The 13,443-nt window shown below is 37.4% G+C and overlaps 1 protein-coding gene across 2 annotated transcripts in view; it reads right to left on the bottom strand.

Annotated features, from left to right (window-relative positions):
* The window catches only part of LOC145984032 (cadherin-like and PC-esterase domain-containing protein 1), a 516,258-nt gene that overhangs the window by 281,841 nt on the left and 220,974 nt on the right, over positions 1-13,443 (bottom strand). For both annotated transcript variants that reach the window (XM_083117366.1, XM_083117365.1), the window contains one exon: positions 5,830-6,046. In XM_083117366.1, the coding sequence (XP_082973492.1) occupies positions 5,830-6,046 (217 nt within the window). The remainder of the gene's footprint in view (positions 1-5,829; positions 6,047-13,443) is intronic.

The following is a 13,443-nucleotide window of genomic DNA, read 5'->3' as shown; positions in this document are numbered from 1 at the left end:
TATTTTACCGCCCTTTTGTGCATTCGATGTTCTTTTTCTTTGGGGGGGGTTTAAGGAAAACTGTCGCATCATATCATGTAAATGAAAATGTTTTTGTTTTATTATGAAGACAATCACAAATATCTTTCACAAACATACATCCGTTTGTGTTGCCTATATGCGTTCAAATTGTGGTCAACCTATTTTTGCACACGATTTTCTTCACGCCCTGTACTTCCAAATATCGAGTCCTGTCGTTTCCACTTTTGCTGAAATATTACGTGAACCTTGCAGAGCAAATCGGGGAAATGCACTACGGAGCAACACGGAAGTGTTCCCTTCGGTATGCCAATTAAGCAGCATTAAGGCCCAGTAGAGAAAATGAAAGTTCCCTTACATAGCGACAGATGATTGACAGTTAATTCCGGATTTCTCCATTCACGCAGATGAAGTTTTGTGTCATTAGAAATACGCTTGATCTGCGGTCTTTTCTGGATTGATTTTTCATTTCACATGATCGATTCGGTACTATGTTTCATTCCGAAGGAAGAGATTCTTTTTCGCCGGAAGTGTTAGCTTATACCGGAGACCGTGCCAGGTTCCATCAGGAGGGGGAGAGGGGAAAGGAACAACAGGGGAAAGCGAGTTGAAATTAGATGCACCTATACAATATTACAAATCTTGATTGTTTCCAGTTTGAACATTGTTCTGGTTTTCAGAACCCACACAGTATTTCATGTAAAGGACATGCATTGCGTGTTTGTAACACACGAAATTTATTTTCCAGTTGCTTTGTTTTTATTTACAAGGAATCTGACAATATATATATTTAGAAAAGTTCTTACTTGCACAAACATATATGAAACAACTTAGGTGGTACAGTAAATGACCAAGTGAAGTTGCATAAAGCAGTATTATTCTTTTTATATTACATGTCGTTATAAGATCTCTAATTAGAAAAATGACCACATAATATCCGCAAATTGTCCGTGTCAGTGATTCTTCACGAATCATCTTTACATACACATGTTGATTAAAACCTGATATGAATGTTATTATTTTTTTAAATGCAACTGACATAACAAACCACTAAACTATCTGTTATGCATTCACCATTAAATAGAATGACATTTTCATTGAGTATTTCTGTCACAGTTGGAAGTAATTATATTTTTAATTAACTTCCTCGTTGATAATAAACAATCTAGAGGAAATAGGGATACAAAGAATGGCAACGTTGTGATATTTAATCTAACATTCTTATCACATGAGCTAAAGGTAGTTTCAAATCGTCCTTATGATGAGATAGGTTAATTGGGACTGGGCCTACAGTTTAAAGTGGTATCCCGAACACTGGGCAATGTGCCTCAAACGGGAATCAAACCCGGGAATCCTTGAGAACAAGGTGATGGCGTTAGGTCATCAGGGAGGTCTTTACAATCCATTTGGGACAATTAATATATTAAAATACCAACTATTAGGCAAAAAAAATCTGAAACAAAAGGCCTCCAAAAGTGAATCCGTAGGCTTTCTTTTGCCAAGTTGGATATTTTTATATTTTGAGAGGTAAAATTTTCGCCACCTTGGATTACTGGAACCTCCAGGAAATTCTTCACGGGCAAAGCAATTTTCGTTTTATATGCATCATGGAGAATATAAAAACAGTTTCAATTTGCTACCTCTTGTAGCAAAACAAATCCTATGGAAAGTCAACTTACGACTTCCTTTTCTAACTCATTAAAGTACTTTTTCAGCTCGAGACGAAACTCTGTTAGGAAATAAAACAAGGTACGTAGGTAAATTATGCACAGAACAAGCTACATTAACTACAAATCCATAGGAGATAACGCAAAGTGATGCTTATAAATTTATAATCGTAAGTAGGTACGTATTTAATAACATTCATAATTTGTTTAATAGAATAGAATGTGTTCACGATATGATTAAGCTAGATTTTTCGTATTTGGTATTATTTGAAATTGCCTTTCATCTTCATTTGGCTAATCACTAAGATGAGGTTGAACTTTGATCTGCTGAAGTAACACAGCGAACCCAGACTCGAACCTAGAACGGGGCCTTCCCGATGGAACAGTGGTAGTAGCGTCGTCGCCTTGTAATCAAGGGGTATCGGGTTCGATTCCCGGTGGAGGCACATAGTGCTTCGGATCTCACTTTAAACTGTAGATCCAATCCCGATTAGCCTTACTGTGCATAAAGTAAACTTAAAAAATCACCAAGTCAAGTCAATCGAACCTAGAACGCAGGGATCGTGAGTCGACCAATCGCAATTATGTTTAGTGTTTGGAACATCGTCAGTGGCGTACTCAGGGATGATCATGACTCACATTTAGCCCGAATTTCCTTTTTAAAATTGCTTAAAATATTGGGAAGATATAAGACTGACTACTGAAAGAAAAGCGTGCTACGCTGGTCATATTTTCACTTGCGATATTTTTGGGCACGCCATTGTGTATCGTGATGTTATAAGCAAGATTCATAGAGAATGCTGAAAAACCTTTAAAAAAATTCACGAACAACGTGAGTCGTCTGTCGACGCTAGTTACAGTTATTCGTTTATCTGTGACCACCATAGTCGCAGATTTCTTCTGATGTTTTGGGGGGGGGGGGGCGAAAGCTAAGCAAAGCATAAGTAGCGATTTTTATCCGTTTGCGGCATCGGCGGTGGGGGAGGGAGGGGCAAGTTTTTTTTAAAATCAATTGTAAAGATCTAAGAATAAACATTTGAGATAACCTTTCAAAAACTGCAATTACTAGCTCTGACAACAAAAATACACATATTAAGGTACATCGAACTTGATTAGCTGGACAAAATAATCACTACATTGTAATTACGCGTATATATAGTTATGCAACATAATACTTTACATGTAATATTTGATTGAGAATTTGATTACCATATTCTGTTTATATGCTGTACATATTCCCAAAATCCTTTTTGGGAGTTTAATATATTGACACATACTTACACATATACACACACAACTATTTCTTTAACGTTGGTTACGCATTATATAAATATATAGCACGAGTCACAGCAATGCAATATGAAGTAGCACACCAATGTTTACAGGTATAAGTAAAATATTGCAAAACAGAATATTTTCAACTTCTACTTGACTTTACAAAGGGAAACAACATTCAATGAAATGTTTCATTGTCCCTTTAGTGTCAATATTACCAAGTTTTTCCTTATGTACTTCACACAGTGCCACAGACATGGTGCATATGTAGGACAACTTTATAACCGCAGAAAGACTAGTGCGCTTGTTTTTGACGCTGTATTATTTTTGCGAGGCTGAAAGTAGTTTGCGCTTTGCATCGGCTCAAGATCTATTTACAAAATACGACTACCCAAAGAATTTTAACTGTACTATTCGGAACATGGAATATCTACAAAATATCGCTTGTGAATTTTTACGGACTGACTAATGAGGATAATTTATATCATCATGAATTAAAAACTTATATAGCTATGTTTCGTTATTCATTTTATCTTCCTAGTTCGATAAATAATTCAATTTTGATAACTAATGTTCCACCAAATTGCCATCTTATTAGTATTTCCACAAAGTATTTTTAGTTCTCAGAGATAGGTACAGGATTAGAACACTTTAATGAAGTTTTCTTTAATTCACTGTGTATTTGGAAAAAGAAATACTGAAGTATAGTAAACGCTCAGACACCATAAACTGTAAACACTCAACTGAGTGATATTCCTACATTGTTGAAGTGCCCTATCCAGATGAATCCTGCGTAATCTTGCGCTTGTTGTATGAAAAATTCCTGTGTGAAAAACTTTTGTGACCTTCAATAAAACAAATAATTCAAATTAGAAATGTGAAGAAATAAGGATAAATGATCTCACAGAGAGTCCCCAAATAATTTATGAAATTTCCATCACACAAATAATATTTTGTTACAAAATGAAATCGTGTTGATTTCATAGGGTAGCCCAAGCAAGCACTGGGGAGGCCGAGTCCCGCTGGTGATTACACATAGCTGTGTAAAAATTCTTGGAAATTACTGGAGGGTACTAAAACATTGATGATAAAGCGGTAGAAATGTTCTCGTACTTCCAGGTCTTTGTTGGACTCACGGGAGATCATCCGACGCTCACCGCACTGAGGTGGATGCGATTTGAGTAACTCCCATGCACCCAAATTCCACCCCTTCCTCCCCGATGGTGATAGTAATTTATTCCACTTCAAATTCTAACTTTGTGCTGAACGTCGATGTATTGATCGCAACACATATCTTGATCTAATTCTTCATTGGCAAAATTAATTGAATTCGATGCAGTTTCTCTCCCTTTCAGTTTTTGTTGTTGTTGTTGTTGTTCTGTTTTGTTTAAACATCGTCTGAGAATCATCCGTTGTCCAAATTTTTGGCACACAGAAAAGTTTATACAAAGATATTTCCTAGACACTGAGCACCAAACATAACAAGCTTCACACTTTTTGACATCTTGAGCTACACTGCCACCACTCACCAATCTCCTTCTTTCATCTTCCAATTCTACAACTTCCTTTTTTCTCGGCAATTCCTCTTTTCTTTTGGTCCGAAATTTCAGCAATCCCATTCTCCTCTCGGGTTTCTGAGTGAGTGAGCAACAAACATTCGCATCTTCACAGTGTTCCGCATTTACACACTATTTCTGAACAAAATTTCCTTAAAGTTAGCTTCAATGTTCATTTTACAAATTTCCTTCGACACACTATGTTCGTAACACTATCTTTTGACACTATAAACATATTAATCAACAGAATATACAGTCACCGGCAATAAAAATGGGTCACCTAAATCCTGAAATACTTGCTTCCCTACAAGGCGTTATGTGTGTTGCCTAGATCTACGACGGTGTTAGAAGCTGCCATTGAAAATTTGCTATTAAAATCCACTTATCGCTGTAGAGTTAGGCAACACACATAACGCCTTGCAGGGAAGCGAGTATTTCAGGATCTAGGTGTCCCCATTTTTATTGCCGGTGGTTGTACATATTTGAAGAAGGGTGCAATTTTTATCAAATACACAATACAACAAAGTAATAAAAACAGTTTACTGGTTTCATCTGAGGGGAAAAGGAAATGATTGTTTCTGTGCATGTTATTTTTCATTCGTTTCCATTCATTTTCCTGAATCGAGTTTTTATGTTGGAAGCCTGCAGAAATAATTAAACCCGGGTTACCAATGTTCAATTTTAATTGTTGTTTTAAGTCTACTTCATGCACAGATAGGCTAATCGGGACTGGACCTACAGTTTAAAGTGGGATCCGAACCACTGTGCAATGTGCCTCCACCGGGTGAGTGAGTGAGTTGGTGTTGTAAGTCCACTTTATGTACAGTAAGGCTAATCGGAACTGGACCTACAGTTTAAAGTGGAATCCAAACCACTATGTGCCTCCAACGGGTATCGAATCCGGGAACCCTTGATTACAAGGCGACGACGTTACCACTAGGGTTGCCTGTATTATTTCTATGCAACTCTAAATGTTATGTGCAAGCCAATATATATATAAAATATAGAGTATTTTGAGAAGATCCCACGATAATGATGATGTTTACCGTTGACAAATTTTATTCCATTGACAAAGGTTTGCACCGTAAATACACAAACCCCGTGGTTTTGCTTTTCAAACGCGCACAGCAAAATTTAATCAAATACTCATCCAGAAAGAGCTTTTATTTTTATTTGACCAGTATTCTCCAAGAATTGAAACGCTTGCAAATGGATACTCCTGAAATGTGAAACAAAGTGAAACACACACGCGCGTGCGCACATAGAGCAACACAACAAAAATCAGCCCAGCCAACAGCTTTTGAAGTACATACCGTCGGGCGACGACGTGCTCCCTCGCAGATGTGAAGTACTTCCAGGTGTGAAGGAATGCCTCTCTCCCGTTCTGGAGGATGATGTTCGCACCACAAACCCTTTGCTTTGTAGAGCCTTCGAATAGAGAGCCAGATCACGCTGCAAAAGCTGAATTTGACCTTTGACAATGGCAACTTTTCTGTGCTGGCGCAGATCCTTCACTTGTCGCTTTTCTGCCTGATGGGACAAGAACATACAAAAATCATTATATTTACATTTGTAATACAATTATTCAAAATATGCAAGGATATAAAAATATAATATATCAAGTATTTTTTCACATTACTGTATCATTGTTTAAAAAAACACCTTCAAACATGATAGTATATCGTACAGCCATATGCATTTCTGCGTTTGAGTGATTCTACTGATTTCGACAGAACCATAACAACGCACAAGTGCACGTGACTGGATATACGTAAACCATACAAGAATAATAATTTTCTCATTAACCAAATACTTATATGTCTAGATGTTAGAGACAATGGCACTTCATTGCCATCTAATCTAACTGTCTATATTCTGAGAGACTACCTCTTCTCCTTGTTAAAAGTGAACTATTCTTATTCTGATATTCGGAAATTAACCTAATCAAACATGGGTTATTGATTATATGATGAATAATATTAACGACCAATGACTGCATGACAAATGGAGTAATATAATTATATATTTCTCAGTGTTTGTCCACATTAGCATTAAGGAAAAACATTCTAACGCGATTCAACCAATATCATAAGGTAATTCAAGAGGAATATAGAGGTTTATTTATGGAAGCTAAGTAACACCATGTCTTTAAAATTATACGTGTTTGTTACGTAATAAACCGGGATAACAAAATCTAGCAGTATTCCCTAAGAAACGTTCTTGAGCTATATGTATTAAAAAGTGATTTAAGTCGAAATATATATAAAGGTAGCCAGAGCGTGGTGTGGCCATTATGGTCAAGATAAAGAATGTGTGCAGCTCTATCTTCACACTCCCTATGTGTCTTTATGGGACTGTGCAATATATAGGAACTTTACCTTCGATTTTAATATTTATCACCGGCTCTATGGTCGATTTCGCAACCGAAATTCCCGGGTTTGAATTCTAGCCTGGACATGGGTGTTTATAGTGAGTATCCCTTTTATAAACTTCATCTAATGATCCTCATCATTGCCATTAGCCAAATGTGGCAGAAAAGCGATGTAAAATAACCAAACACACTAATATTTTCCAATATTAGTATGTATTTTCGTTATTTATCGTAGCATTTCTACACTTTTCTTTTATTAGCCAGGACTTCGAATCTTATTGACAAGTGAACAGCGTTGAAGTGTCGTTTCTCGACGACACCCATCCCCCATACTTGACAAAACGTAAGACAAACCGAGCCGGCCCCCAAAGCCAGAGACCCTAGACTGAAACAGTGTGTAAAGCGTGGATGCAACATTGCGTTTGTCCCATCATTCATTTAATCAGTTAATAAAATTCATCCTCATCATCGTTGCAAATAACGCAAGAAATTAGACACAATTAGATATTACAAAGTGAATATTAAACCCAAGGAACCTTTCTGAAACTAGCTGTCATATCGTGTCAAATTTTGACACTACAAGTACGGACTGGGCCTCCACCCGATGGCATAGTGGTAACGTCGTCGCCTTGCAACCAAGATGTCCCGGTTTGGATCCGACTTTAGAGTGTAGCGTAACGCAGCTACATCACGTAGCGCAATGTTACTTCTGCGTTTGGGATCGAACCAAGAACCTTTAAATTGTATTCATCTCTCAGATGGTTATCACTCGCTTGGCCTAAATGTGATAAATGCAAGAGGTTACATTTAAAGGAATGGCGATAGAAATTAACTTAAGTTAGATTTGGGTTTTGTACTCTCCATGACTGAAGCGATATGGATTGGTTTCGAAAAGGATATTACTTGCCTTATACAATTAGATGAAGATTATTCCCACAGTTGTCCTCTCAAATATCACTTGTCTGACCTCCCTGTCAGACATCAATCTCATCACACACCATTGTTCTAATCATTCTCCACTTCGCTTCTCTCTCACAATCTGCAGTCCTAACTCTGTCTCGTATTCTCGCCAACTGACCACTGTCAATTTCAACACTCATTCCATAATCGTCTCCCAAATCACTCACCTAACGTTTGCCTAATTGCTTATTCCGCATTCCTTTCTCTGCTTCCTGATATGCTAAGACTTTATACTTCTTACCCAATACCTTGGGTACGATACGCATATCTGTGCATAAAGTGGACATAAAACTCAAACTTTTATTGTCTCTTTATGGAACTTTTCATATTTTCTTGCATCATATTTGACAGAACTTTCAACATGTTTTGTGAAAAGGTAAATGTTTTACAGAATAATATAAAATAACTTTAAAACTACCATTTCACCGGACCATTAATATAATCTACCTACTCTTTCTTGATCTTCATCTGTTTATGGAGTTAAGGAACCTCGGAAATTATTCAAATGCAATAAAAATGTTTGAAAATACCAAAAAACGAAAAGAATGTGTTCTGGTTCTAACTATATATATATCTATCGCTCACGTGCTATGCGTAATTACTCTTAAATTTATCATGCGGAATTTCTGTTCTTGTTTCAAACACTTGATGTTTGGGAAAACAGATCGGTGTTCAGTTCATCACTTAGCTATCTCGGCTGGTTTTAATTAATTAAAAACACGCAACAGCCAACCTGCACCTACCTCCACCTTTCTCATGTTCTCGAGTTGCAAAGGAGAACTTTGAAACAAGACCTGCAACAGCAGAATACAAAAGCTCACCGTTGGACCACTCACCTCAAGTACCTGACCATGCTTTCCAAGGCAAGCCGGGATGTCAGGCAGCGGCTATGAAGGATCAGATGACGCATTGTTCTTGCGACCGAATAATCTTCGTGTAATTTACACGAAAATCTAGAAAGTTATGGGCGTTAATCATAATCTACACGGAAGAAAACATACAACACGTGTTCAACGAGAGAGTGATTTCACTCGCCGTTGGTTGTATTTGAAAGTACAGTTTCATATTTTAACATTTTATATTTTACTTCGCTCTTATGTCTGTTTTACCCTAGTCGATACGATAAAGATGAACGATGTATAGATTAAATTGATGAATTTATGAGCCCAATCTTATCCAACACGAACTTTGTCGCCTTGTAATCAAGGGGTCCCGGGTTCGATACCCTGTAGAGGCACATAGTGCTTCGGATCTCATTTTAAACTGTAGGGGACTTAAAACACCAAATCAATCAATCAAATTATCCAACACAAAGCAACAACCATAAATCACTACTAAAGAAGAATCTAGAAATCATGTTCGTTGATTTTGATTGATAACAGCAACGGTTTTAGAAAATTATTCTTTGGTAGGCCCATTATTTTTACAATAATTATTAGCATGATGCCGTGTGCGTAAGAAATTTGGCTTTTGATTTATTTATTTGTTGTTTTAAGTCAACTTAGTGCACAGAAAGGTTAATCGGGACTGGACCTACAGTTTGAAGTGGAATCTGAACCACTATGTGCCTCCACCAGGTATGAACCCGGAACTCCTTGATTATACAAGGAGAGGACTTTAGTACACCATCGGGGAGGCCCCTAAGAAATTTGAGAAACTTATATATCTGTTGTGTACAGTTACGCACACTTCTGTGTTATAACAATCCCATTGGTAGTGAATGAGTTTCTTACAACCCAGAACTATCCGTAACTGTACTCCTTGATCTTAAAATCTTGTTTGAAAAATGAATGATTTCCATTAGAATATAACTGTATGTGAGAGAGGGATTATATTACATATGCACATACTTGTTCTAAAGATTTCTTTCGCAGAAAAACTTATTATCCCCAACAATTCAAAAGTTGGCGTTGATCTTGGAAGCAACATACGATTTGTTTATGTTTCGTAATAATGAGTTTGTACTGTGCATATTTTACGTTGTTTTACCCCTATCAATATATTTTTAAGAAGAAATACTCGATTGTAGAGACCCCCATTGTGGAATCCGTACATGGGCTGCACTTAATCACCGACCTCTACATTCGTTATATTACGATTATCAACGCCCATCAAAGTTAGCTGAAGTTCCCACTACTGATGGATATATTTAAATCCAGGAACGTTATTGTATTTGAGAGAAACCACAAAAGCTGTTTCAAAATAACGGACTAAAACAGATTATCTTAATCGCTATACACCGTTCTAAATATTTTCTGCAAAACCCTCTCTGGAATACATTTTCGGAGTATAAGGAACCAAACTTCCAACAAGTTAAGGCATTTATCGGGCATCAATTTTCCCATAAAATTTTTAGAACGTGTAGTTTAGGAGCGAAGTGAAGCCAAATCGCAAATATTTTGACTACAGTAACTGCTGTTAATTTAAAGCTTAAACTTTTATAGCTGCTAGACATCCTTGAAGGATTGGTGCTTGGTAATGGTATCTTTTACAATGAAATCGGTCCAGGTATGTCAAGGTGCCGATCTGCCAAAACAATATTTTTGCTTTGCCAAAGTCTCAAATTTTAATTACATTAGTCGAGGCTCCATTTCTGTATATTATGAATTTGAATTTGAAATTAAAAGTTTGGGTGCGTCAGCACTAAGGTTATTTTGCAACCGTCACACTATGCGGGGTCCAGCTCCTTATCATAACAATAATAAAATCGTGTCTGAAAACTAAAATATCCTTACCTTGGTTAAAAGCTGAGGCTGTAAAGAGGCACTAAGCACATATAGCGACAAAACACAAGACAACACACAGAATTATACTGCCATAGTGCCATAAGCCAAATGCAGTCCAGGGTGTACTAGGTGGAAGTGGTGTTGACTTTTGGCTGCCTTACCAATAGGTCGCCCCTTACACCACTGTATATTACGAAACAAAACTCTCAACAGTTTATGGGCATAAGATGATCTATATTTTAATACACTTGTATAGTGCCTATTTCAGGAGGTGCGAGGGTCGACATGAAAGCAAGTTATTAATAGGGTACGATAACTGCACTAAGTTTAGAGGTTTTCTGCTCAAATTCGTAGAGATACTGGATTCGTACAGGACTTTTTTTTAACTTCACCCCCTCGGCAACCGACTGTGTCAAATCATACTTAACTGAACGTAAACAAAGGGTGGTTTAAGATGGCAAATATTCTGCATTATCTGAGATCAGTTGTGGCGTTCCGCAAGCAGGCGTACTCCGTCCTCTATTATTCTCCTTATATATCAATGCCCTTCCAAATATCCTAAAACACTGCCGTTACCATCTGTATGCCGATGACCTCCAGTTTTATTATTCCACAACCCCCGTAACGTTAAATGATGGAATTTCTAAGGTTAATACTGATATAGAGCGGATTGTTAATTGGTCGCAATATAATGGGATGTGTATTAATCCTAACAAATCACAAGCTATTTTGATTGCTTCTGATAAACTTAAACGTTTCATAGATCTTAACATTCAACCTTCCATTCTTGAAGATTCGACTCTCATTCCATTTAATCAAACTGTTAAAGATCTGGAAATTACATTAGATGGAAATTTATCATGGTCGAGTAACACGGGTTACGCGTGCAGGAAAACCTTTGCATCCCTGTACTCTATAAGACGGATGGGTAAGCTTCTCCCCATTTCTATCAAAGCCAACCTATGTCAATCCCCCGTTTTATGTAGACTATTGTGACGTGTCTTATTCCGACGTCACAGGTGAATTAGCTAGACGTCTACAAAGTGTTCAGAACGCCTGCGCACGATACATTTTTAATTTAAAATATCGGGACCATCTATCGCCTTACTATCTCAAGTTGGGCTGGCTACGGATGCAAGAAGGACGAACGATGCACACTCTGGTCTTACTTTACAACCTCAACCTCAAGTCACCTTCCTGTCTCCTTTCACGCTTCCAATTTCTTCACGAATTTCACGATCGCGACACCAAATCACGCATCTCCTCATCTCTTTCTATCCCCGTCCACAAATCAAACTTCTTCAACTCTTTCTCCGTATCGGTTGTAAGGCTGTGGAATCAACTGCCAGAAACCACTAGAACGGTAAGCTAGGTCGCTGCTTTCAGCAGACGTGTACGCGACTATCTTCAGAGTAATTGTTAGAACTTCCCCTTTCAAGCAGACCAAAAGGCATGCAGCTATGCGTGTATGCATACTTAAAATATCTTGTAAATATTTGAATTTCTAGTTTAGATTTTTTTTTCCGTATTCTGTATGTTGTATTCAGCATGATAACTTACTTGTTTGTTTGTGTGTGGGTGTTTGTGTGTTAATATATGAAAAACGAGTATATGTACTTTGCATTTAATCTTATTAACTTATAATTTCATGTATATAGTTGAGTGTAAGAAAAGGCCTTGTACGGCCTTAACTCCGTCATTTAAAATAAGACGCTAATAAATAAATTAATAAATAAATACATCAAATGGCTGATCTTATATTGCATTTGAGCGATATCGGTCAGTTCCAATATAGCGGACAAAAAAGCGATTTAACCTACATATATTGCGAGCGCTCCAAGTAATGTTGGTACTTTCAAATCCCTGTCTAGAAACATTTTCTGAGAAAGGGAAACGAATCTCAGTTATTTTAGGGCGTCTCTTGTACCATATAAGATTTTTAAAATAACTTTGTATCATAGTATAGAGTTTAGGTTGGGCGAGGGGTTGAAAAGGGGGGGGGGGCAAGTAATCAATATTGCTGTAATGATGGCTGGAGCAAATTTATAGAATTTAAGAGGAAATTGGTACAGCAAGTAGATACGTACGATGAATTGTTTCGTATCCCATTTGAGTGACTCCTGTATTTTTTACTTGTCTACGTATACCTACCTATTCCTAGCTCAATGGCGGGAAATCAATGGATGTTGAATGAACAGAACAAACGAAAAGCAACATCAAATTCTTACTTCATATTGTAAAACGCTTACCTCTTTACTACAGAAATAAACCAGAATTGATCCTCCATGTGTTAATGTACACATTGACAAAAATGGTGAAAATAAAACACTTCAATTGAGATAGATTACTGAGTTGTAATGTTTGGGTTACTTTTGTGTACATTTTCACATTTCTGGTAATTTTAGCAAATTCGTCCACAATGGTGGTTTCGTGAAACTCTTTTGTACAGAATGAAGTGAATATGAAGAATGTGGATAATATACCGTGGGTCCATTTCCTTGCGAGGCCGAGAGATCGGAAGAAGTGTGGCTGGCGGTGCTAGCGGAGATGCCGACATTTTCGACCAGTAACGTCCCGCTTAAGTTTATCCTCGAAAGCGTTTTGCTTCGCAATCGTTTAGATGTTTCGAATGTGCAACACTCTATCAAGATTACGTTGCAGACTAAACAGTTAAGTCAATGGTTTTCGTGAGCATTGTTTGCAATCTGAAAGCTCCGAGCTTGAGTTGTTCTTTCCTTCGCGACTACAGGTGCCCTGGACATTGCTGCGAATGGAGTGAGGAACAGACCTTGAACCAAGAGCGTGTTAATTTCGTACTGTGTGAAAGAGTGTGGTTTTTTGTTACTTGCCGTGCTGCTACTTTGTGTAAT

The sequence above is a fragment of the Lepisma saccharinum genome, chromosome 2 (assembly GCF_977018435.1).
Source record: "Lepisma saccharinum chromosome 2, izLepSacc3.1, whole genome shotgun sequence".
Classification (NCBI taxonomy): Eukaryota; Metazoa; Arthropoda; class Insecta; order Zygentoma; family Lepismatidae; genus Lepisma; species Lepisma saccharinum.
Note: the sequence above shows the minus strand (reverse complement) of the source record. Positions and strands in the feature narration are given on the sequence as shown.